Source organism: Otolemur garnettii, unplaced genomic scaffold (genome assembly GCF_000181295.1).
Source record: "Otolemur garnettii isolate 467f Iridium unplaced genomic scaffold, OtoGar3 scaffold00009, whole genome shotgun sequence".
Classification (NCBI taxonomy): Eukaryota; Metazoa; Chordata; class Mammalia; order Primates; family Galagidae; genus Otolemur; species Otolemur garnettii.
The window spans coordinates 29,423,749-29,450,721 of NW_003852404.1; the positions used below are offsets into that span (position 1 = coordinate 29,423,749).

The window sequence follows — 26,973 nt, forward strand, 5'->3', positions numbered from 1 at the left end:
CATTCTTTTACAGCAGCAGAAACCTAAGTAAAACAGGAAGTGGTCTTGGTCCCAATGTGCCACCAAGGACATCTACAGCACTTGCTAATGCGTATTGGCTGAGTGAATGAATTTTAAAACTGACCAGGAAATCCAAGCTGAGCAATATTGGAAGAGAGTACCTGAACGGCAAGGATAACAGTGAAAGTGTGGCAGCATCAAAAGAGGAAAGGTTCTGGTTGGATTAAAGGGATCTCTGAGGGAGTGGACGGAGGAGTGAGAGTTGGTGTCAGCCAGCAGGATGTGTGGAATATGGAAGGGCTGCATGTATTGTCTATGAAAAACTGCAAAATACCTCCACAGAGACTGGCTGAGAGAGCGTAGAAGGTGGGATATTTCAATGATCAAGTCAAAGAACTAGAAGCATAATTAGAATGACTATCTACATGAAAATTAAAGTCATCAGTTTCCTTGTCTTCGAAACTTTACATTATAAGAGTTTTATCATAATTGTTATTAGTCTCAAAAAATACGTTTATGCATCATTTAATATGATTATGAGTTTTCCATCATTTGTTTGTTGGTGTGGAATAATACATTCATTGATATTCTCATAGTTATAAACACATTGCATTATTAGAATAAGCTCCAATTGGTAAGTGTACTGGTATGTGATCCTTTGTATGTATCTCTTCAGTTCCTCTTCATTCTGTGCATTTCTATTCATGAGGGATTTGCCTGTAACTTTCCCTCTTAAGGTATTTCTTCAGTTTTGGTAAAGTTTCAGCAATTATTTGCTCAAGTAATACTACTATGCCATTCAGGTTTGGTATACTGTTATATATATAGTAGGCTCTTAATTTAGCTTCTTCTCAACTGTTGCCATATTATAAAAATAATAGATAGATGGATTTGAACAGCTTCATCTTTCTGAGCTCTTTGCCATTGAATCCTCAATAAGAGCAATAAATATGGCTTGGCACCTGTGGCTCAAGCGGCTAAGGCGCCAGCCACGTACACCTAAGGTGGCAGGTTCGAATCCAGTCCGGACCCGCCAAACAACAATGATGGCTGCAACCAAAAAATAGTCTGGCGTTGTGGCGGGCGCCTGTGGTCCCAGCTACTTGGGAGGCGGAGGCAGGAGACTCGCTTGAGCCCAGGAGTTGGAGGTTGCTGTGAGCTGTGAAGCCACAGCACTCTACCCACGGTGATAGCTTGAGGCTCTGTCTCAAAAAAAAAAAAAAAGAACAATAAATTTGCTAATTTCTTGTGACTACACTGTCTAACAGTATTTGAAATTGCCTTTTTCATATTGTCCTATAGGTTTTTCCTTTTCATTTCTGTTTTTGTTTAATAAGATCTTACTTGATTTTAATAAAAATTATTCCTTTATTACTAGAAGCATCTAAAAACTGCTTTATAATCTTTGTACTCCTGATCCATAATATGATTTTCATTCAGTTTTGTTTTGTATACTCTTCCAAGTGAGGATTCTTTTTGTCTTTTCCCCTGTCTTCCTTCCTCTCTTCATTCCACGTCTCACTTTCTCCTTTCTCTGGTCACTCTTTCTGTCCCGTTGAATGCTATCTTATCTGTTATTACGTAACTCCTTAGGCTTCCAGCCCAGAGCCAGCTTTTCAATGGCATTCCAGGGTGTGAAGATCCAGTCAGGAGGCAGTTCTGTTTGTTTATTATCCATCCATCTACTTGTTAATGCGTGTCAGTTCCCCAAATTTTAATCAACTCTTTGTAATCCTATAAAAATAAGTTTCCAAATCCACAAAGCTAAGAAACAGACACTGTGTCACAGGGAGAGAGTGGCAGTTTGGTTAGTCCTTGATTACAAGGCTGAGACTATGTCCTCCCTCCTATAGATCTGAAAGCTGTTCTAAACCACAGCCCAGGTGGTGGTGAGCTTTTATATTTAGCTTCCTTGTAAGAGTTGGAGATACTTACTCCAAAACTTTCTGTCCCTATTCCTGTTTGTGTCTTGGAACATTTAAATCTCTTTTCACTCCCCAGGAGCAAACTTTAGACCTACAACTAAGCAAGCCTTAGAGCCTTCCTTGGTATCACTCTTCACCCATTATATGTTTATTCTCTGCTTATCCTGTTTGGAGGATCAATATGTGTTTTGTTTTCTTCTTCATATTTTAATTATTTTGTGTTTGTAACAAATGTATTGAGTTAAAATATAAACTCTTGTACCATCTCATCTAAAATCACTGGTACATCTGAATGGTGATGGGATATGTGTTTACTGGTAAAATATAAAATTTTAATGCAGGATACAAACAAATAAGTTCTGAGTGAATTGCATTGGAATTTTCAGGAAAAACTTTTGAAAATTTTACAGTTGGATGTGGAAAGTTTATTTCTCCCAAATGATAATATGAAAATAACATGTTTGAATACGCCATGTCCATTTTTTCATGACTCTAAGCTGTGACTTAAGCTATGTTACTTCACAGCTGATACTTAAGCTATAAATGGACACAGGTTCGTGTGTGCACAAAGCCGCTCTTAGGGAACTTGTAAATGGACACGATGATATTACAAGGAAACAGTAATACTTCATAAAATTAGATGTAAACAGTAATTACATCATAAAATACATACATAAAATGAGAACTATATTTAAAGGATTCAGAAAAATAAAGTATTCCAATGAGAATGGAAAACAATATTTCCATGCAAAAAACTGTGAGATAGATAGCTTTTCAAAATAAACAATTCACAACTGGGCAGTTTGCAGGCAAAACCCTGCAGACAGAGGGAGCCATAGGAAGAGAGCCCCAGAAGTGGCCAAATTTTTTTAGGCATATTGGTACTTACTTCCATTTTGCTAAGAAGGGCAAAATAAGTGCAGAACGGGTGAGATCAGAATATATTTGTATATATAAAAATGCATGTTTCTTTTCCGGCGCTAGCCACAGTGTTATTAGATGCGTCCTTTCTTTTGCTGGAGCAAACTCTTTGGCCTTTTATCTCCTTCAGCCTGTTTCAGTAGACACTACCCTAACTTCCTATACAAAGTTTCCAAAATAGTTTTCTGAACTCATCAGATCTTATTTAATTACTTTCTATCCCTAGCTCTGAGTTGTGAATTTTATGCCACATTATCATTCACTTGTTTTCATGTTGCTTTGCAATTATCACCTACATATTTTATATCTGTACATTTAATCCCCTTCAAATAAATTGCAAACTCTTAAAAATCAGTGCAAGCACTTACTGCTTCTTCGGGACTTCCTCCATACATATTCAAGGATTTGTGAGAACGTTCTCATTAATCATTGATTGATTTATTTGGAATATGTATTAGGAAATAGAATTCACACGCTTGGTGTTCTTTGATTTTTTACTCTCCCTTAGTTTATCTCTAATTTTTTTCTGCTTTCTTCCATGACGTCTCTCCTACTCTCTCTCTTCCTGAACACGTAAGTGTGTTTGTATATAGGCACACGTACATAAACACATATAACACACACACCTCCACACACAGGCATGCATTTGTTCTATACAAATAGTACTTCAAGAAAACAGTCATTTCTAAGAGAGTTAAGAACATACCATATACTCACATTTTAAATTCCCTTATTATTATTTTGTTAGGTAAAGACATCTTAGAAAGCTATAGAAGTAAGGTATCTTTCAAACCATCAGCACTGTACTTCTGTATATGTATAAAAGGTGACCAGTGCATGTCTAGCAGTGTCTATGTGCTGTCCATCAACTTCCTTCTTTTATTAGTCTCAGATAGAAGATAAACAACAAGACTGACAGTTTTGTGTCCTTTGCTGTTTTGTGTCTCCATCACAGACACGAGGGTATTATGTCATCACTCAAGCCTGTCACATTTGGCTTATGCTCCCATGAGTCTTAAAGACTGTTTTCTTTCTAATCCTGACAAATAAATACACAGATCACATATTGTATATATTATTTTATTATGGAAATATTTCTGATAATACAATGTCCTTCACAGATGATAACATTTATGCTGCTGCCAAAATCTCCAGAATGTAGGTGTGCTTTTGTTAAATAAATGAAAAGGCAAGTATAAAAACATAAAAGAATTTTCTTTTTCAAAATAAGAGGAAACTATAATGAATTTCTACATCCGCATAACATGTGAACCAAGCATAATGCATTTTTTCATCTTCATCGTATAATCTCCAGGTATTTAGTGCTGTAAGAAGAGTACTTTTCAATAATTTAAACTATGCTTATTTTATGAGTGCTATTTCCTGAAGTAACATATATTTGTTCGGAAATTTGTTATCTCACCTTGAGTGATGATAAAAATGGTGAAGTAGAAGGAGCAAGGAGACTTTGTCTTGAATAATACGGTAAATAACAACTGACTTTTCCTTTTTATTATATTTCTTGGAACTTCAACTACTTCCAACATTGTCTCGTTCTCACATTTTGCAATGAGATTTTATGGTATGTTTGTTGTTAAAATACAAATAATTGCAACAATTCTATACCTAGCAAATAGTCGTTTCAATCACCATATAATAAGGTACTATTTTTGCTCTTTTTAATTCTATAGTTTCTTAAAGTATTCTCCTTTAATTTTTTTTAAATAAATGTAATATGACTTAGTTGATCAAAATTAGAAAGCTCACAAATCTTCTAGTCCTCACAGAAATAGGAAAAGAGTCCAAACTTCTGTCATTCCATTAGATTCATTTCTGTGTTATCATAGACGTAACACCATAATAAACACTTAGTTTTTCCATCCTTCTGGTTTTCTTTTTTTTTTTTTTTTTTGAGACAGAGCCTCAAGCTGTCCCCCTGGGCAGAGTGCCTTGGCATTACAGCTCACAGCAACCTCCAACTCCTGGGCTCAAGCGAGTCTCCTGCCTCCGCCTCCCAAGTAGCTGGGACCACAGGCGCCCGCCACAACACCCGGCTATTTTTTGGTTGCAGCCGTCATTGTTGTTTGGCGGGTCTGGGCTGGGGATTCGAACCCGTCACCTTAGGTATACGTGGCTGGCGCCTTAGCCAGTTGAGCTATAGGCGCCAAGCCCATCCTTCTGGTTTTCAATGCAAGTTATATCAGATCTCTATTGTAACGGTTTTCATGCTTTTTATGTGAAGATTTTCTAATATTCCATCAAAAAGTTTATTTCTTAAATTTAGATATTAATATGCTTATACCTTTTTGTTATTATGAAAGTGCTCTGATGACTATATTTGTGTGTAAATATTTATTAAAACTGAAAGAATGTCTACTAGGATGGAGAGCCCACATCAATATTTTCCTGTAATTGATAGTCTATTACCTCGATTTTCTTCCTCTCTGGCTAATGATTTTCTTGAGAAAATTAAACAGATGGTATTTTTCTGAGACCTTGCCTTTATAAGTTTTTCTGTTGCAATGTCAAGTGCAAGAGAAATTGATTGGTTGTAACATTTCCTCTTATAACCTTTCATCCTCCAGGTTGTGATGAAGTTGCTCTGTTGTTTTTGAGATTTAATAGTTTTTTATAATGAAGACACAGGCTAGTTGTCGTCACCGAAATTATGCTACTAAATATGTCTTCACTTAAAGTTGTCAGAGAGATAGCAGAATTGTCCTGCCAGGTCCTTGGTCTCAGGAATCAAAGTATGAATTCCTGGATTGGAAGTAAGTGAAAACAAGAGAATTTGTTGAGAAGAAAGGAAAGAGGAAGGCCTCCAGGGCAGCAGAAGTGGCCCCGGCCAGGTTGCCCCTTTTGGCTCTTGGTCTAGGTGATACCAGATTTCCCCCATTCAGGGCTAGACAAGGACCCCCTTCTCCAGACCCAAGAAAACAGGATTTTTCTCTCCAAACTGTACTCTCTGAATACAAGTAAGACAGCAGAAAAACCATTTTCCCAGTATTTCGTGTAAGCTGGGCTTCTTCTGGAGTCGACTTCCTGCCATTTTTGCCCTCAGCTGGAAGGACTACATTCATTTCTTATTTCACTCATTTACTTGCTAATCAACATTGAAGTCTGCCAAGTCCCAGCCAAATGGAACTTAAGATCTCCCTATCTACAAACACAACATAAGTCCCCTAGACAAAAGACCCTCTGGGATATCTCACTTGAGTGTCTCCCCTGCCAGAGGCTCTGGTGCCTTTTCTTCCCTCTCTATTCCTTTCTATCTAATAAATCTATCTGATCACTGATCTTGGTGGTTCTTCAAATATCTGAGACCAAGGACCTACAGCAGAAAGAAAACTCAGAGAACATTATGGGTTTTTAAGCCTAAAGTGCTTTGCTCTCCTGGTTAATGGTGGCACACTTTGGCTCTTTGGAGTTAAAGTGGCTCGTGGTTATTGCTTCTCTGTTCGCTGTTCCCTTTGCCCCGTCCCCTGGGGGTCTTTCTTCCTGATATGTCCCACCCAGCTACAGCTGTTGATTAATGTCTGCATGGGCCACTTGGGCACTCGGTGGCACTTATGAAACTTTCTGCTGGGTATTTTCCAGGCCTGTTGGTTGTGCCTGGTCCCTTCTCCTCCATCCTCCTTCTTCCCTGGGCCCCATGTCCCTGTTCCTGCCTAAAGGCCTTTGATTCCAACCAATAGCATCATTCTCAGTGATTTCTGAGTGTGTGTATGTAAATTTTGTTTCTCTTGTTTGCTTTACCTTTTCTTCTGCTTTCTGAGATATATCAAGTCAGTTATCTATATCAGGTTCTGCTCTGTAGTAGATTTGTGGTTTTGGCAGCTTTTAGTTTGGACTTAATTCTAATTGTTTTTAAGTCTAATGCTATCATCAGATGTATATTTGGTAAGGTATGGAATACCAGTGTTAGTATTAGTAAATAGGAGTTACTTGAGTGTTATGTTTAAGAGATTATAGGTTCTAAAGTCACTGCCTGGATTCCCATCTGAGCCCTGCTACGTGTTAGCTATGTAACTTTGAACACATTATCCATTCTCTTTGATGTTTAGGCTTCTGTCTTGGTGTACTATTTGAGGATAGAAGGTGAAAAATCTATATAAGCACTTAAAAATATTTTGCCAGGTAGTGCATACTCCATGAATTCTAGCAGCCATTCACATTACTCTATCACCGTCATCATCATTGTGAGATTTTTCCTCCCTGAGATGACCGTGTTCCTGTGACCACCATTGAGGAGGCGTTAATTCTATCTACTGCTCTTCTATTGAGCACATGCTTGCTGGTCATCTAATTCTTTAAGAATCTCTCAATTTGTTTTCAGTCCCTTGTTTTAAAGTCATTATTTATGGACCTTTTGGGAAATCTTCAGAGATATTTTCATGGTGAGTCTGTTCTAAAAATATGTTGTGCAGTAGATACAGGAAGTACAGTTTTATAGTAAATTATACCTAAAACATGCATTTTTTTCTTGTTTTCCCTTGCTTTGGAAGACTGTTTTACATAATATTTCATTTCGTGGGGTCCTCATTATCTCAGTGAGAGCACTCTAAGAGAGAGGTAGGATCTTTTCCACAGTGCAAGGTAGTTGTTGTACTGCCTGAATATCCAAAGCCAAGTCAAGCTCAAAGCCAGTGAGTACAGATCTCTAATATTCCTGTGACAGCTGTGGAGTCAGCAAGTACGGGGAACTTTGAAGCAGTTACATATCTCACTTAGGCTTTCACTCTCAACAATTAATGAGAGTAGTGTGTGTTCAGAGCTTCCTCTCTGGGTTTCCCAAGCCACCTCCATATTATATCTCATTTCAACCTAGCTACCAAGTAGGATTCACAGTTACTGCTGTACCACAATGTACTCTTTTTTTATAGAGTTCATGTGATGTGTCTAACTTAATGTACATTTTTCCTAATCTTTTCAGTAAGTTTTGGAACATTTCTGATATGAATTATTGAAAAATAAGTCCTTATTATACTTGCTCCTGAACGACCTTTATCAAATTAACTATCATCAGTCACTTTCCCTGTGTCCTAGGCCTCACAACTTCAATTATTTTAGTGGTATGTTGGCGTTTTGTCCCATTCCCTCTTAAGTTGCCTTTCCTAATTATTATCTATTTATACAATTATTTATATACTCAATGGATGTATGTAATTGCATGTATTTATGTAAACTGTATATAGTTATATACATAATTATGTAGTATTTATACATATATGTAAAATAAATATGTTCAAATTTTCTAAAATTTTATGTTTTAGTTGTAGTAATGCATTACGATATGTTGCTTCTTTTTATAGTCACTTCATTCACTTGTCTTTTGCTAAAATTTGTTATAACTAAAATTTAAGTGCCACGAATTTTTTATACATTGACTGTCTTAATCCGTTTAATTTTGCTATAACAGAATATCACAGTTTAGGTAATTTATAAACAATAGAAGTTGGCTGGGCATGGTGGCTCACACCCATAATCCTAACACTCTGGGAGGCTGAGGTGGGTGGATTGCCTGAGCTCACAGGTTCAAAACCAGCCTGAGCCAGAAGGGAGACCTTGTCTCTAAAAATATCTGGGCATTATCGTGAGTGCCTATAGTCCCAGCTACTTGGGAGACAGAGCCAAGAGAATCCTTGAGCACAAGAGTTTGAGGTTACTGTGAGCTATGATGCCACAGCATTCTACCAAGGGCAACAAAGTGAGACTCTGTTAGAAATAGAGTCTCTCTATTTCTCTCATAGAAATTTGTTTATTTATTTATTTATTTATTTTTGAGATGGAGTCTCACTATGTTGCTGTCAGTAGAGTGCTGTAGCAACACAGCTCACAGCAACCTCAAACTCTTGGGCTTAAATGATTCTCTTGTCTCAGCCTCCCAAGTAGCTGAGACTATAGGTGTCCACCACAATACCCGGCTACTTTTTTGTAATTGTCATTGTTGTTTAGCAGGCCCAGACCAGGTTCAAACCTGTCAGCTGTAATGTATGTGGCTGGCACCCTAGCTGCTGAGCTATCGGTGCCGAGTCTGTTTATTTGGCTCACAATTCTAAAGGCTGAAAAGTCTTAAGCATGTGGTACCAGCATGTGGTAGGGGTCTTTGTGGTGTATCAGCCCATTGTAGAAGGCAGAAGGCAGACGGGGAAGCAGGCATCTGAAACAAAGAGAACATACCTTCAAAATTCCCATTTTTAAAAGACGTTAAACCTTATGAAAGGCCCATCTCTTAATACTGTTAAAATAGCAAAGAATTTCAACATGAGTTTTGGAGGGGATTTTCAAACAATAGTATTGGCAAACTTCTAACTATTAGTATAAAATATAATATAAATTAGATTTTTAGAGCCAATTTAGATCCCGAGAGTAAAGAAAAATGAAATTACATTATACATAATGAAAGAAAATTCAAACATTATAGACAGTGCTTCAATTTATGTTTAAAAAGTAGTATGCCCATCTCTCAAATTCCACATAGTAAGTTGTAATTGTTAGAAGCATTTATTACACTCTGAGGTTTATCAATTTCTCATGAAATTCTTGATGTATGCGAGAAGATATTTTAAAAACAACATTCATGATCCACAGTAACTCACTGAGTTTTTGAAGATGGTATTTTTGTTTGTTCTGTGAAAGACTCACCAATGCTTCCTCCCCTGAAAAGAGGAAAAATTAATGAGAGGTGGAGGAATTGAGAGAAGAAAGAAAGACCAAAATTAAGTGGTTAAACTTTAAGTCACAAACATATATTGGTAAAGAAAAATAATAAGCATGTTTCAAAGAAAGCTGTAGGTTACTATTAATGAAATTTATATTAGTTCAGTATCTTTTATGGTTATGTCTACATTTTTAAAGTGAAAAAAATGAATAAAAAATTTTTTTAACTGTATAACACACCTATACACATTATTGTAGTATAAAAAAAGGTTTCAAAGTTTTTGTTTGTCAAAGAAAATTTTTTTATTTTACCTAATAATGAAGTCCCCTTAATGAAGACAAAACAGTGAAAAATTTAATTGGAATTTTTGCCTATAAAAAACACACCTTTAGGGTTATTAGCCTTGTGAATATAGTCTGGAGTCATTTCCTTCCTGTGTGGCAAGAACCAATTGAAATGCTTGCACAGAATATGAAATCCTGTAAAATTATAAGGTTACAAAAATCAAGGGCTAGCTTCTCTATCAAATGAAAATAGATTTTTTTTTATTCCCAATGTACTTTTGCATATACATTTTCATAACAACATGACATATAATCTTGTCTCTTTGATATAAATGCTGTGTGAGAGTTATACCACGTGGCTACATAGGGTGGCTTTATGATTAGATATAAAAAATAAATTTCATATGTCTATGTGGAGACCAATATAATGTAGTCATTAGAAAGAATGAATGCTTATAAAAATTCTGTGGTCCCAATACCACATCATTTTCTTGTTGGGTAGATCCAGGCCAGTAGTGAGCAGTGTCACATTGTGAACTGTAGCAAACACTGAAAGATATTTTCTCAAGGAAAATAAGAAATAATGTGACAAACACCTAGGGAAATGGTGTGTCTTGAAGAAGCAAACAAAATATTCATGGAGTTTTATTCATAGTGGATGGAGAGGAAACATTTTTGTCATTATAAGGCCATTATATTGTTTTCTTTCTTTCTTTCTTTCTTTCTTTTTTATTTTATTAAATCATGACTGTGTGAATGGCTTAAATTGTCCTCTAAAGAGGCACAATCTGTTTGACTGGATGCAAAAACTGAGGTCGGATATCTGCTGCATACAAGAATTTCATCTTTTTTTTTTTGAGACAGAGCCTCAAGCTGTCCCCCTGGGCAGAGTGCCGTGGCATTACAGCTCACAGCAACCTCCAACTCCTGGGCTCAAGCGAGTCTCCTGCCTCCGCCTCCCAAGTAGCTGGGACCACAGGCGCCCGCCACAACGCCTGGCTATTTTTTGGTTGCAGCCATCATTGTTGTTTGGCGGGTCCGGGCTGGGGATTCGAACCTGCCACCTTAGGTGTACGTGGCTGGCGCCTTAGCCGGTTGAGCTATAGGCGCCGAGCCACAAGAATCTCATCTTACCTTAAAAGATAAATATAAACTCAGGGTGAAGGGGTGGTCATCTATATTCCAGGCAAATGGAAAGCAGAAAAAAGCAGGTGTTGCAAACCATTATGTTTTTAAACACATAAAAATGTGTTTTAGACTTGTATAGCTATTTAATTTGGGTGACTAACTGGTAATAGTCTTCTCTTGTAAAAAAAATTACCCCTATTGAACATAAATAACTTTGGTATTTGATTTAAAAAAAGAAATTAAAATTCTATCATTGAAAACTTTTCTTCAAATAGTGACAGTTTCCAGATTTATTTCTTAGGTCCTGTTTGCATTTCTGTTCTAAAACTAAATTTATTATGGTTTCAGTAAAAAATTCTGTCCAGGTTGAAACTTGGTATATCAAATAGTAGCTCTGGAGCAATGTTTGCTTTTAACAATTTTACAAAAGATTGATATAGATTATTTTATGCTGTATGACTGTAAAAGAACTAAAGGAAAAAGTATTCACTAGCTTGATATTTCATTCTGCCCATGTGTTGAAATATTTTCCCCCCTAGCAATCTATAGTATTACTACAAATAACACACAAATGATTTAATGTATTAAATAAGATCACATGCGGCTATCGGCAAATAAAATAAGAGTTTGATAACAACAAGAGTTATTAGAATACCCCCTTTCTCTTTTTGACAATATCATACATTTCAACATATAAAATGTAAGTTCTGGTGAGAGGTGAATTTTAGATTTATGGCCCATCTGTAAGCTTTATTATACTTCACTCAACTTAGTTCCCCTTTCTGATTTATTAGCGTACATGTTTAATTAGAAGAAAAATGATTGCAGTATAGCATAGCAAAGTTGTGCTCCCTGAAGCTTCAGTATTTTTGTATTGGTTCTGACCCTTGGGGAAAGTAGATATTTCAACTGAAAAAACAGGGGCTGGCGGTGTGCATGAGTCCATTTGCTTAGTAACTAATTCCAGAGAAATCAACGGGAGCAAAGCAGACAGTTAGAGCTGGGTGGACCAGGTGCAGAGAGGCTTATTGCAGAGGTTGGGAAATAGCAGAATCTCGGTCTGGACAAACTTAGAAAACAAAATCAGAAACACAAAAAGGAGTCTATCCTCAGCAGAAGGCAGCAAAACAAAACTCAGTATTAGAATAATAGGCCTTATGATTAGAGTTCTTAGATACATCAATCCCTAGGTAGAACTTGGCTCACGGTGCTGACACATCAACCCCCCTGTAGGAATCAAGTTGGGACTCCTGGGTGGGGAAGGGCAAGGTGTGAATTGACAAGCAGAATAAAGGTTGGCACCCAGTGATTTGTGAAATCCCATCAGACCAGTGATGGGAACTAACTTTAGAAAATGGAACTTGCTGATTGGAGAATAAATGTTTATTAATACTTTTAAATGTGTGCATTGATTGTCTTGGCTAAAATTCTTTCTATAGGTGTAAAAAGGTAACTTTTTGAGGCATTAGTTATATTAATATTGAAAACAAGAACTTAAGTAGCCAGAATTACACTTGTGTGACTTCAATCATCATGATATTTTTGCTTTTATAAGTATTTATAAAGCATAATGAATTATAATGATAAAATCATCCAGGATAAAATTTCACTGAATATTCAGGATTGTCTAAAATGCTGTTAATGTGTACAATTATAGAATGTTATATTAATATATGACAAAATATTGATAACAGCATATTCAATTTGGTATAATAAATTACCACTAGATGTCTATTTGTACCATAGCATAAATGAGGCCTTATGGGAAATACAAAGATATATAATATAATCTCAATTTGGGGAAGTTTTATGTCAAATGGATGAACTAGAAAAACTGTAAAAGCAATAAAGTTGTTACTTGCATTTTAATATTCTCTTAAAAGAGATTACATAATGACTTTTGTTTGTTTGTTTTTGAGACAGCTCACAGCAACTTCAAACTCTTGGGCTTAAGCGATTCTCTTGCCTCAGCCTCCCAAGTAGCTGGGACTACAGGCGCCTGCCACAATGCTCGGCTATTTTTTGGTTGTAGTTGTCATTGTTGTTTGGCTGGCCTGGGCTGGGTTCAAACTGCCAGCTCCAGTGTATGTGGCTGGCACCCTAGCTGCTGAGCTATCGGTAGCCAAGCTATAACTTTATTTTTTACATAATGACATTTAAAAAAATAATGTAAGTTTCTTAAAATGTGACATAAAGTATTACTCACTGGAAGCAAATTAAAATTAAAAGGTGTTTCAAAAAGTTTCTGGCAAAAAATATACAATCACTTTTATAAATAAAACACTTGAGGAAGGAATACTATAAATGCAAATATTCACAAATTGCTAGCAGGTTCATGAATAAATAATGCCATGTAAATACAACAGTACTGTTGTTATTAATTTAACTTGCTTTAAAACTAATTAACATATGATTTATTAAATATGCCAGTACCTTCTTTTAGAAATAGGTATAAAATGTGAGTAAGATCCTCCAAGTAATTGTCTTAGAAATTTTTATTTCACCCAGTATGAATCCTAAATATATATATATGCATTTGTGTGTTTGATGAATCATTTAAAACCAATGGCATATAGGGAAAACTATTTTATTTTATCTGAGTAAAACACTATTTAATAGAGTTTTATTCTTTGGTCAGTGCTTCTTATTTTCAGCCAAGGTTAAATCCTCCAGAATTCAAGAGTTTTGAACCATTAAGTCACCTCACCAGTTGGTGGCAGGCATGTCACAACTCAGGAGGCATGGTATGGGGAAGACACTTATCCCATTGGCTTATTTTTAATCTCTGTGATATGGGACGAATCTCCTTTTTTTGTCATTATATTTGCTCATTTCTTCTCTTCAATTAGTCATCCTAACATAATGTTTTAAAATATTTTTAAGTGAAAAGTTTGAGTTGTTATTTAATATTTAAAAAGATGTTTCACTAACATTTAAACATTATAAATTCTTGAAGGGAGACTTTTTTTAAAATATTGAATTCACTCCAAGTGACAATATTATATTTCTTTCTTTAAGGTGACTATATATTTGGGACTTACTGCATTGAAAAGTTAAATAATATGGATGGTCTCGGATTACCTTCTAATGTTTTGTGCCCACAAATAAAATGACAATATTTTCGAAGATCTATCATTTGGTATTTCAAATCATTTTTCAGTGAACTATCATGTAGTTCAAAATTCGTGTAGCATAATGTTTGTAGCTGTTTCATGCTGAACAGTGTCTAAAGGGACACTTATTTCCTCTGTTCTTTTTTTTTCATCAACTTCTCTCCCATGGGGGATCCTGTGGAGAGATACTGAAGAGGACTTCCCAGTTCAGTTCACTTTCGCTCTGTTGTCATCATATATAGATAAAGGATAGCTCTTAATTCATATATAGAGTATAGCTCTCCATTTCAGTTCAATAGCTGCCCACTGAATACCTACTGGGCAGGTAGCAACAGCTCAGGATACTGAGATAGTATGACAAGGTTCCTGTTCACAGGGTACCCGTTGAGTTCCAGTACTGTCTATCCCTCTTGGGGCTATTCAAGGGTTTCCCTTATTCTTTCAGACTCAAAATACTGTTTTAAAGTGAACTGTGGACAATATCATAAGTATTTATGAACTAGAAATGATTAACATTATGGATATAGGATGTGCTTAAAATATTCTGTCCAGTGAAATCTCATTAGATAGCCCTATTTTAAGTATGGTAGAACCTGTGTAAGTTGACCGCCCAAGAGACTATAACAAGCTGGTCAACATGCAGGGGTGGTCAACAGAAAGAGCGGGACCTACTGTTCTGAGACATCCATGGGGTGCATGTCTGGTCTATGAAAACTAGGTCAACTTCAGGAGGTGGTCAACTATGGAGGTTCTGCTGTATTAAAAAAAATTACACAATATATATCCCATGTACTGATTCTGACAATTTTTGACATTTGGTAATATATCATCAATTTTTAAATGGACGTGCATATATGCCGGTTCTAAAATTCTAAACTTTATTATTATACTTTCACTATGACATGTGGAATTGCAATTATTATCTTCACCTAACATACATAAGACTAAGGCACATGATATTTAAGTGATTTGCTCAGATTCATACAGTTAATCAACAAAGACACTTACATCACCCTATAAAGATATATAACTACTACATGTCCATAAAAATTAAAAATAATTATTTTTTAAAAGCTTATATTAAAATTTAGGTGTCCTAATTTTCAAAGTCTAGCTTGATTTAGTCAAGGGTGATGATAATCATAAAAACAATTCCAAGCAGTATATGATTTAGTAGGCTGAAATAATTGAAAGATTGCAGATACTCAAATGTCTAGGTTGTTAAAGGATTCCAAATCCAAACTATTTTAATAATATCATTGTATATGTATTTTAAGGCACTTTACACACTATATACTATCATTCAGTTCCCTTAATCTAAAGATGAAAGGAATCAGAAATTATTATCCACTGGCAACTTGACCTCATGCAAGTGTCTAGAGCCAGGTCTTTGGATTCCAAAGTCTGTGCTTTTGGCTTCACTCCATGAAAATGGTTTAAATATGCAAGTTTTGTGTTCATAAGTGTTGAGTAATTCAGTTTGACTTTGGTCATATTATATAGTTTCCACAAAATAGTGGGACCAGTAGAAAATTAAATTTCTTGTGTGAGGATTTTCTGAAAGTTATGAGCTCTGTCTCTGTTAGTGAGATTGATTTGGGTCAGGAGGAATCAGTTTCAACACAGAAGGTGGGTAACATGTTTTACCACAGTGTCACGGCATGAACTTAAGGTTTCCCTTCTGGCTTCCCCTTTAAAAAAATGAGAAATATGTGATATGTATTTATTATAAATACATATCTAACATATATTTTTATATACTTTTAATGTAGAGAAACAAATTAGAAAAAGTATATTAAATATATTTATATGTGATAAGTATATAGTAATAAAGCACAGCTTTGAAAAGTGGTTGGTATAGCACGAGTTCCTACAGTGAGAAGAATAAATTTTTGTCCCATTGTTTTCCTCTGGCAACTGGATAAGGCATATATATCATGTCATGCAAGAGATAAGTCTAGAATATATGTGTGTGTATATATATTTTTAATTGTGTGCTATAACCAAATGGAGTTTAGTACAATCATAATCAGACCTACTTTACTTTCATATTCAATTAATTTTTTTTTTTTTTTTTTTTTGCAGTTTTTGGCCAGGACTGGGTTTGAACCCACCACCTCCAGTATATGGGGCCAGCGCCCTACTCCTTTGAGCCACAGGCACCACCCCAATTAAAATTTTTTTTAATGCTTGTAAATACATGTCTTCCTATGAAATAAAAAATTATAGCAAAGGGACTGCAATTGTTTAGGTAATTATTATTCGAGTGTATGAAGGGTTAATTTTATAAACCATTTAGAATCATGAAAATTTAGAATTTTTCTAAATCTTATATATTTTATAACTGCTCCTTTCAAAAAGTATATAAGTAAAGTGCAGCTAATTTTAAAATACTTGACCTTTGGGATCTATCTCTTATGTGGCAAATGGGTACAATCAATTTTAAACACTGGTATCATAACCATGCTCCCTACTCTATCAAATGTGCATTATAATTTTTTTCATGTGTTTTTTATTATAGATTTAGATGCAGTTGTAAGAAACTGTGCAGAAAGATCCCATGTACTCTTCACCCAAATTATAGCTTATAAAGCTGTAAAACAGCACTACAACTAAAAAACTGGCACTGATATAGTCCACTAATCATGGATGTTTGATGTTCACCAGTCTCACATATACTCATTTGTGTGCTCACACAGATATGTGTGTTTAGTTCTAGACACTGTTATTATGTGTGTAGGTTCATGAATCTATCACCATAGTCAAGACACAAAATAGTTCCATCTTCCCAAGGACGCGGTGTTCTGTCTCTTTCGGACCACATTCGTGTCCCTCCAGGATCCTCTACCCCGCTATCCCTAACACTGGGCAACCCACATTCTATTCTCCATCTCTATAATTTTGTTATTTCACAACATTGAAATATATAAATGGATTCCATCTTTCTAGTTTTTGAATGTATCCCTCTGTGTGCTTTTCACAGTGATTGTTCTGGTTATTGTATATGTACGTGATTTATCATTGTTTACTCGTAGTGACCTTATACCATTTCAAGTGTAGAAACATTACTGCTATTAGGTCTTTTTGCCCTATCCACTTTTTACTTGTCTTAAGTACTGCTTCTATGTATGTTGAATACTATATCATTTGATGTATCTTTTGTTTTAACCATCATATAATTTAGAAAAATCAGGGGGAGAAGGGTAGTTTATTGTACTTAGCCCTATATATATTCTTTGTTCTTTCTTTCTCTTGATGCTCCAAGATTTCTTCTTTTTATCATTTTTTTGTTAGAATAACTTTAACTTTTCTTTAAGTCAAGTCTGCTAGAGATAAATGTTCTAGCGTACCTTATTCTAAGAATATATTTATTTTCTCCGATTCCTGAAGGATAGTTTTACTAGATAAGAATTCATAGTTGACAGTTCTTTTCTTGAAAAATGTATCACTCCATCTGGCATCCGTGATTTCAAATAAGAAATCTATTGTCATTTGAATTTGTGTTATCTTATAGGTAATACATAGCGTGACATTTTGTTGGTTTGCTTTCCAGGTTTTCTCTTTGTCTGTTTTTCATAAGCTTTGGACATATCATGATGTGAACTTCTGTAGATTTTTCCTGTTTGGAGTTTTCTGAGCTTCTTGGTTCTGTACATTTGTGTCTCTTGCCTTATTGGAAAGTTTGCCAGGGCTATTTCTTTAAATACTCTTTTAGTCTGGCTCTCTTCCTTCTGTAGTGGAATCTAATCGTACAAGTCTTAGGTATTTTGTTACTGTTTCCCGGGTCCCTGGGCTCTGATGTTTCCTTTCTTTTCTTTTTTTAAAAATTTATTTTCTCTCAACTGTTCAGTTTGTGTAAATTCCATTTCTCTGCCCTTAAAGTCACGGATTCCATCCTCTGTCATCGCCACTGCATGCTTTAGCCAATCCAGTGAGGTTTTATTTCAGATTTCCGGAGTGCAGAATGGTAGAGAGATTCCTCCGCTGCCCGAGCTACCTGTGCTCATTGTCTCTAGATGGAGAACAGAAGTCTCAGGCCTTATGGGGAAAGAGATCACTATTCCTGACCACTTGTTGTCAGCAAGGCTTCTACTTTATTCTGCTTGCAGGTGACCTGGTCTCTCCTGACACTGTTGGAGGGACTCTCATTTGATTTAGGTTACAGGTGATTCTGCCTAAGACATCTTCCATTGCCAGGCTGTGATGGAAGCAGCCAGGCCTAGATCATCTTTTGCTGTTGGTTGACAAGTCCTTGTCTTGTTCTTTAGATCCTGGTGTTCCTAATCAGTCCTCTTTCCTCTTTTTTCTTTTCAGATACTCTTTTAGCTGTTTCTTACTTAATTCCAGATTTCATGACTAGACTTAGCGGAGCACATAATGACGATTTAACTTTCTTTTCTGTGTGTTTTCCCCAAAATGAGTCAAGAAGGGCATAACTCAGCAATATAATAGGAGTTATTCAGTGAAAACAAGTGTTCTGTGATAGATAAAAGTTATTTGAACAAAAAAATATAGGAACATGCAGCACAGTAGCGGCCCCAACCATTCAGAGCAAATTTTAAAGTCAGAGAGCTTAGAGGTGCTTTTTGGCTGCATGTCAGCTGAGGTTCAAATGAAGTTCAAGTGTCTGTCCTGCAGAGAGCTTTTAATTCGCTAGTATTCTTTGTAGGTATCTGGAGAGGTCTGCAGCATTTGTAGCTTATCCAGCTACAAAAGTAAACCCATTTTGTTTATAGTTTTTCTTGGTACTGGCCTTCCCTGAAACGACTTTGCAGAAGAAAGCTGTTTTTATCACTATCAACATCTACCTCAGCCAAAGTATTGCACTAGATGTAATCATTTAATTAAAAAAGTTATTTCTGAGAACATTAAGGAGTAGCACCTAATTATACTTTGATTTTTAAAAATCTGATAAAATATTGCAGTGTATGTAAACTTTCGTTTGAACTGTTCGATGGATGTATGACCAAAGAAAATATGTATTGGATTCTGTTAAAAACAGGTAGTCTAAAAGTACTGATTGTTTCTGATGTTGCTATTCACATTTTCATTACTTTCTTTTTCCAGCTTTGAGGGACAATAGGATCGAGCTGGTCCGTGCTTCCTGGCACGAATTGAGTATCAGCGTCAGTGATGTGTCTCTGTCTGATGAAGGACAGTACACCTGTTCTTTATTTACCATGCCTGTCAAAACTTCCAAGGCCTATCTCACAGTCCTGGGTAAGTGCAACGAGCTAACATCCTGTAATCACAAAACCAAAGAGATGCATACTGCCACAGCAACACTAAGTCAACCACAATTATACATTGTTATATATATATAATCCTATTTCTGCTACATGATAACAAAAGACATTATATGATCATTTAGTCATTTTCAATATTTTATAAAAGGACAGGCCAAGGTACAAAGAAGACTTCCAGAAGGCACCCAGACGTTTTCTTGCTCAGCCAGAGATATGCACCTCCGTTCTTAACTGTTTTGCATTGAATCATCTATATATTAAGTATGTTCTGATCCTTTTCTAAAGTGACAGAAAAAGAGCATAATGAGTTCCACTTGTGTACCATAGCGTTCTCCTCTGTTTTATCATGTTAGTCACCTGACAGGGGCCTTTCCCACTAATTTGAAGCTTTCAAATATGACCCCTTTGTGTGTTTTAGTGCATCTAAATGACCCTGACATTTCCACGTGTCCTCTCTCCTTTAAATTTATATTTTCTAGCTTCGAAATGCAGTACATAATGTCACTTGTGCGTGTAGCTTGTAACTTCTTTGTGCTTTTATTCTCCAAGTATTGGGCCATTTTCCCAAAGGTTAAAGTGACACAAAAAAGCAATACATTCATAGAGATTCTGAGGAAATAAAGTTGCAGCTCAGAGCTCTCTGAGATTCCACAGACGTCAGTGCCCCAATCAGCTGAAATTGCTGCAGTTCATTGAAACACACCTGTATACTGAACAAGTTAGAGGAATTTAAAGATTGATTTTTTCCCCTAGCTTGCCTTGCTTTTTAGATAGATAAAGGCACGCGGTGCATTTAAAAGGGCTAACCCACGCTGTTCTTTTGGGTGGGAATATTAAAGTTAATCCAGGTGGTGAATTGCTTTTGTGCATAGGATATGAAATATGTTTCTTTGCCAGTCTCACTGGGACAATTTTATAAAAATCTTCACCAGTTTGCTATTAAGGACAAAATATAACCACAAAAATGGAGTATTTCAGGATAACCACTGGCTAAGGGGAATGTATTGTTCTGCAGAACATGAACTTGAGATTTAAAGAAGAGATGACTGCTGAATTCAGTTTATTAAATGGTGACATGACAGATTTTTTGAAAAAGAAAAAAGGCAACATAAAGTAAAGACAAAAAAACAACAACAAACAATAACAACAAAAAGCTAGCCAGTTACTGAAAGGATGTGTATTTGTTTCTCTGTGACTTAACTCACCAATGTACTAATTAGCCATCTTAGTTATCTGTTTATTCATGATGATTTAGACTAGAAAAGGTCATAGTGGTTAGCATTAAAAATATACATATAATGTGTCACAAAAATACAATTGTATGTCTGACACGAACAATATCAAGAGACATTTCTAAATGACAGGAATCAGAAAAGTCAGGATACTTGTCATTATTGATGAATCTCTATTCCAAAATTCATTTTCTTAAACAAAGTAAACAGAGAATAATAATAATATCCTTTTTAAGCATTAAGAATTATGAAATCAGGAAAGGAAGGTGCTGAAGTTATATCATAATTTAATCAATAGAGAGAAATGTGTTTTAGGAATTTTTTTCTTCAATGCAATCTGCCTTCTTAAATCCTTACACCACTAAATTTTAAGAAATACTGAATGGTTGGTATTCAGAGTATTTTTGCAATTTAATCTTAAAAACTACTTTGACTTACATGCATTTTAAATGTTTTCTGACTACTGTAGGTGGACATGTGCACATGTGTGCATAATATATGCACATATGTATGTATGCACACAGACACGTGATGCATATTGTATGCTAGTTATTCTCAGTTAAACTTATTGTTCATTAACCACTCAGTTTAATTTCATATGTGAAAGTAACCGTCATGAGAACAAATCAGCCGTAAAGGTTGATACTCACTTCATTCATTTGCTTAAATTTCAGGTGTTCCTGAGAAGCCTCAAATTAGTGGATTTTCATCACCAGTTATGGAGGGAGACTTGATGCAGCTGACTTGTAAAACGTCTGGTAGCAAACCTGCAGCTGATATAAGGTGGTTCAAAAATGACAAAGAGATCAAAGGTAAAGTGTAGAAGACGTTCCCCAGATTACAAGTCATGTGCTGAAACCAGCATGATGGTTAGGAAAAAGGCATTTTACACATTTTTTCAAACCACGCGATTGCTTTTTGATTAAGTGGAATGTGAACCAGATTTAGCTGTTTCTTGGTAGGTGATTTTACAAAGTGTTTGAATGTAATCTTGGTGTGCGTCATTTCCCTCTTAGGTGAAACCAGCATAAAGATAGTATGGACCTCATGGGACAGTTGGGGGGAGAAATAAGCTGATATAGGAAACAAGGCATAGGCGAATGCTTCACAGTAGTAAGCACCGTGCGTTAGATACTAATTTCAGAACTCTCCTGCAGCGTATAGGTTAGAGACAGGAAAATTGCATGAATTAATTTCTTCAACTTCTTGGTTTCTTGGACTAACACATTCTTGAGAATATAAATAGCCAAACATCAATTTATTTGATTGCTAATAATTTTCACAGAAGGAAAAAAGTACACTTGCCTCAGTGAAAATGCATATTAATTTAAATACTTCACATGCCTAAATTTTTTCTCTCTCTCTCACACACACATTCCTGAACATCTTCACACACTCACACATGCTTTCCTTTAAAGTAAAAATGAGCTTATGTGGGAATAGCTTGTATGATGATTGGATTTTCTTTAACCCCTTATACAGATGTCTTGGACCTGATATCACATATACATTAATATTCATGTATGAGAATTATTTATGTTAATTTGTAAATCATGTTTCCTGTGAGATAGTAATATGCATTCTTCTCCACGTTATTTTCTAGGAGACAAGTATGAAAACAATTCCGATTATTTTAACTTGTAATATGTGTACTACAACCACAAGTTCAGGAGATAGGGTTGCCTATACTGCTAAGAGATTACAAGATTATAATCCGTACAATTATTTTATCTCTTTTCTATTTTAATTACTCTATTTCTGTATATTTTCCCCCAAAAGGCGTTATCTATAATTTAAGCCTAATCACTGTCTTTTCCTTAGAGCAGGGGTTCTCACACTTTTTAAACAGGGGGCCAGTTCACTGTCCCTCAGACCATTGGAGAGCCGGACTGCGGACCCCGGGATGAGTCGGCTACTAAGCAGGACAGGCAGTGACAGCAAAAACATCTGGTGGGCCAGATAAATGTCCTCAGAGGCCACATGTGCCCGTGGGCAGTAGTTTGAGGATGCCTGCCTTAGAGCTTCTAATGCATATATTTTATTGGATCGAGTTTTGTGAAATACGTGTCTCAAGACATAAAGGTGGACATTTTACTATGTGAAATTAAACTTTCAATCTACTATGTAACCTGATTCTAGGTTCTGTCAAAGCTTCATGACCTCCTTTCCCTTCTGTTACTAGGATGTGTTTGTTAGGCAATTCTGGGCCTGGTTGGCCTCTGCTTAGGGGACGCTCCACACTGTTTGCAAAGTTATATTGGTATGACAAGAAATCTCAACCAGGAATGTTTCTGCTTAGGCACTTCTGATAGAAATCCTTGAGCTTAGAATAAGATTAAATTATGCTTTGGGTAGTCTGTCTGAATTCTCTAGGCAGTGTATTATATATCGCATATGTCGTTCTGAGTAGAAGGTCTTGGCAGTGAATGATTATGTATCGTGTATGTCCTTTTGCGTGAAGGTCTTGGTTTATGACAGGTTGTTCTTCTCAAATACTCTTCTTCAATGAATTACATTATTAACATGTTTCTCTTCCTTCTGACAAACTTACTTACTTAGTTAGTTAGTTGTCAAATTTATTAGTATTTTATTTGTGCTGCAAGTATTTATCTCTCTGATAGCTTCAGGGAGTACACAGACTCTAACATATGTAGTCTTAACTACTTCATTAACACTGATGGATTGCTTTTAACACTGCATCTTCACAAGAAACCCATGGTGTTCTCAAACTTTGTACATAAGAACGTAATTTTTGACTAATTTGGCCTGTTGCTATGAATGCCAAACAGATACAATCAAGTATTAGTGAGAGGGGAGGAAGATTTTTTTTCATATGTAGAAACATGAGTTTAATCTTGCACACAACTGTATTTTAAAATCCCCTGAATCAATACAGAATCAGCACATGGTTCTTTCCTGTACAGAGATATTGTGAAGCTTCCTTTTTCCCCCATAGTCTTTGATGCATAGCCATTTAAAGAGCATTTATTGTTTGTAAACTTGCACTCATGTATGTCGTGACTTAAGCCAGATGTCACAACCACATAAATGATCACGCGAGACACAGATTGACAGTACACGCTGCAAGAGGTGAGGCTAACCATAGGTGCAGGGTAGCCCCGAGCACTTCTCACAGAGTCCTTTTATTGACAAGATACCTAATGGGTGGAAACATTACTAAGCATAGACACGCAGGGGCTGCGTGCTCGGGGAAATGATCTCCTAGGTGCCAAGTGAGTATGGACTCAAGGAAATGATCTTCAAGGGTGGTAAGGAAAATGATCTCCTAGGTGCCAAGTGAGTATGGACTCAAGGAAATGATCTTCAAGGGTGGTAAGGGAAATGGTCTTCAAAATACTACATGCAGTTTTTCTCCACTAATCCTTCAAGGAACTGCCATAAAATGCTTGATGTTTAACATCAGCCTTATTACTGCAGGACTGAACTTTGCTCCTCCAGGATTACTGAGTTACTTGGTGGCTCGCCTTCCAAGTCACAAGAGATTTCCAGGCTTGCCAGGAGAATGTCTTGTTCTCAGTAATTCCTCAGATGAGTTATGATGTTGGTGGCTGTGGTAGTAAGTGTGATGTTTAATCCTCTATACATGTATTTATAGCCCTTTTGTTTATGAGAGTCTTGGATATTTATATAGTTTATCTCCCTAACTATAGGAAGGTGGCAGGCTTCCTGAGTGTGTAAAGCTTATTTTTATAAGTGTATATGTAAATACAGTTACATAAATATTATGAACAGAGTGAGCATTCATTATGGTCGCTGTCCTCTGGATATGCTAAGTGAAATTTCCTCTACAGTTCCATGGCAGGCACTCCTCACTGAAAGGTGCTCTCTGGCTTATCTTGTACTGTCATTTCAGTGATGAAAATTTGACTTGCCATTACCATTTAACTGTTTTTACTATAATATCACTTGACACCTTTTAAAAAGACAATCCCTTGTGAAAAGCAAATGGAATAGATAGGCTAATCAAATCCAATTAAATTAAATTCAATACAAAAGTGTTAAAATTCTTTCCAATTTCACAGTATTCTTTGGTGCATGAGTAAAGATCCCAATGAAGAAACCCAGAACCTTGACCTTGAGATGTGTAAGATGTCTTTGGGCTTATGAAACAAGTTATGAAGCACACTTTCCTGTAAAGAGAAGTGTCCCTACAAATATTTATCTTTCCTCTGTCATTACCTACCATATTAATTGTATTTCCGAGTTACTGGATAAACATTACTTGAAAGTTAGCAGTTGATCACATTTTCTTGGCTGGGCTATGTTAATCCTGAATTATAGAACAGTGTTCCCAAACTGTAGCAGGCAACATGAGCATGCAGAATGCTTAGCAAGTCTCACATTTAGAGCCTTAATCCCGATTAGGTCTGAGCTGAATAGAGCTAGGGTGGAGCCTGAAACTGTATTGTATTAAATGTCAAGTGATGTTGATGTTTCTGTTTGGGGACCACAATGACATAAAGAATATAAAATGTAGAACATTAGTGATCTTTGTAGAAATCCTGCTTCTGTCTCTGATCTTTAATTTTCTCATTAGCTAAATAAAGATAATAATGCTTGCCTCAAAGTATTATTTCAAGAATTCCGTATAAAATAATAAGCATGAAGTGTTTTTAGAGTCTAAGAAATTACTGAATGCATTTTAGATATGTCGTAGAGTAACTATCATTATTTTTACTATATTCAGAAAACTGTATTGATGAGTTCCACCAATCCCTGAATTCATCCTAGAAATATAAATAAATAATACAAACATATTCCTGTAAGGCATTCACATTTGGGGGATGGACATTAAAAACATGAGATTTAACAAGTATGAACTGGCTGCAGTTTTGTGCAAAGCAAGCAGACATCAGCCCTACTCTTGGGAGAGGTGAAGCCTCAGCAGTTCATCTGATGAATGCAACGTGTAGTCAATATCTGTTTATGGAGTGGGTGTGGCTTAAAAATAGAAGGACTTTCTGAAGGAAAACACTTCATGTATCTAAGCAGAATAACAACATGTATTTGAAATAAGTACTAAACTTTATGTGTGATGTAGGAATGACAATTAAATATGGAGTCTGGGTTCAGATATGTCATAGAAGATCTTTTATTCCAGATTAAGGGGTCTGAAATTTATACTTTAGGCAATGGTGAGCCATTTTTTCCCCCAAGCAGCTTTAAGCAATGGAATGAAACAATTATAATTTCATTCAACTGTATTTTATTTTGTTTTGTCTTGTTTTTTTTGTTCTGTGCATCTTATTCAGAAATCCCTTTGGTGCCTCTGGCCGGCTCTGCTTCTGAAACCACATGTGGTTTGGGGGCAGCCTTTAATCTTCTGCATAGCTAGGAAGTCTGCCATTTAGTGCGAGAGAAGATGTGTGTTGCCTTCCTAAATCCATCAGCTCTCTGAGAGCTTATACTACCTTAAATTTTCCATTCTATGTCTAAGTATAGTTATTTTCAGTGTGAACATTTCTTTTTATAAAATCTTGAGATTTTATTTTGCAGTTAATTTGCTTTTACATTAATGTTAGGAAGAATTCCCTAATAACCCGCAATGACACCTATTCTTATATAACGTCTTCTCTTTGAATGTAGAAATTGTGAATATGATAGGATGTAACTGCCTTGAATATGTTACCTTATATTGCAAAAAGGATTTTGCAGGTATAACAGTGATGAACTTTTGAGTTCATTAAAGGAATATTATCAAAAGTGGCCTTGATAGAATGAAGTGAAGTCTTTATAAAAGGAGAATAAATCAGAGAGGCATTCTTTTACTGGTCTGGAAGAAAACAAACCACTATGTAGTGAGCAACATGTTTATGGTGGCCATGTGGTAAGGAGCGGGGAGTGACTCTAGGAACTGAAGCCTGTCCCTCAGTGAGAGCTAGTGAGACATGGGGGGCTAAGATACATAGCCTCAAATAAATGGATTTGCTTAAAAAAACAGTTAACTTGAAGAGGACCCTAAAACAGATGGAAATTGTAGCCCCAGCCAACACCTTAATTTAGCCTAGTGATACTAAGCAGAGGATCAGGCTAAGCCCCACCTGGATTCCCAACCCGTAGAAACTATGATATAGTAAATGCATGTGGCTTTAAGTCACTAAAACTATGATAATTTGTTTTCTCATTCTACTGTTTGAGAAATAACAGCAAACTGAGCTGTAGAGAAGAAGGAGAATTTCTCATAGTTACACATCTGGCAAAGACTCACCTGGAATATTCCAATTCTAAGACCCAGTGCTTGAGCTGGAGAAGTCTGAAGACCAGCAGAGTAGTTACAAGGCAACAGACATGAGTTAATAAGGCCCTGAACTAATGGGTGACAGAGGAATTTTTTACAAGAGGATAAATACGAAAGAGAAGATAATTTAAAGGTGAATTTGATGAGTGACACTGAAAGATCACTCAAGGGCAAGAACAAGGGTCAAAGATTATGCAGTTTGGG

The 26,973-nt window shown here is 36.0% G+C and overlaps 1 protein-coding gene across 2 annotated transcripts in view; it reads left to right on the forward strand.

Moving 5' to 3' along the window:
• CADM2 (cell adhesion molecule 2) overlaps positions 1 to 26,973 on the forward strand; it is a 1,018,247-nt gene that overhangs the window by 844,156 nt on the left and 147,118 nt on the right. For both annotated transcript variants that reach the window (XM_012801497.2, XM_003783925.3), the window contains 2 exons: positions 19,100 to 19,252; positions 21,185 to 21,322. In XM_012801497.2, the coding sequence (XP_012656951.2) occupies positions 19,100 to 19,252; positions 21,185 to 21,322 (291 nt within the window). The remainder of the gene's footprint in view (positions 1 to 19,099; positions 19,253 to 21,184; positions 21,323 to 26,973) is intronic.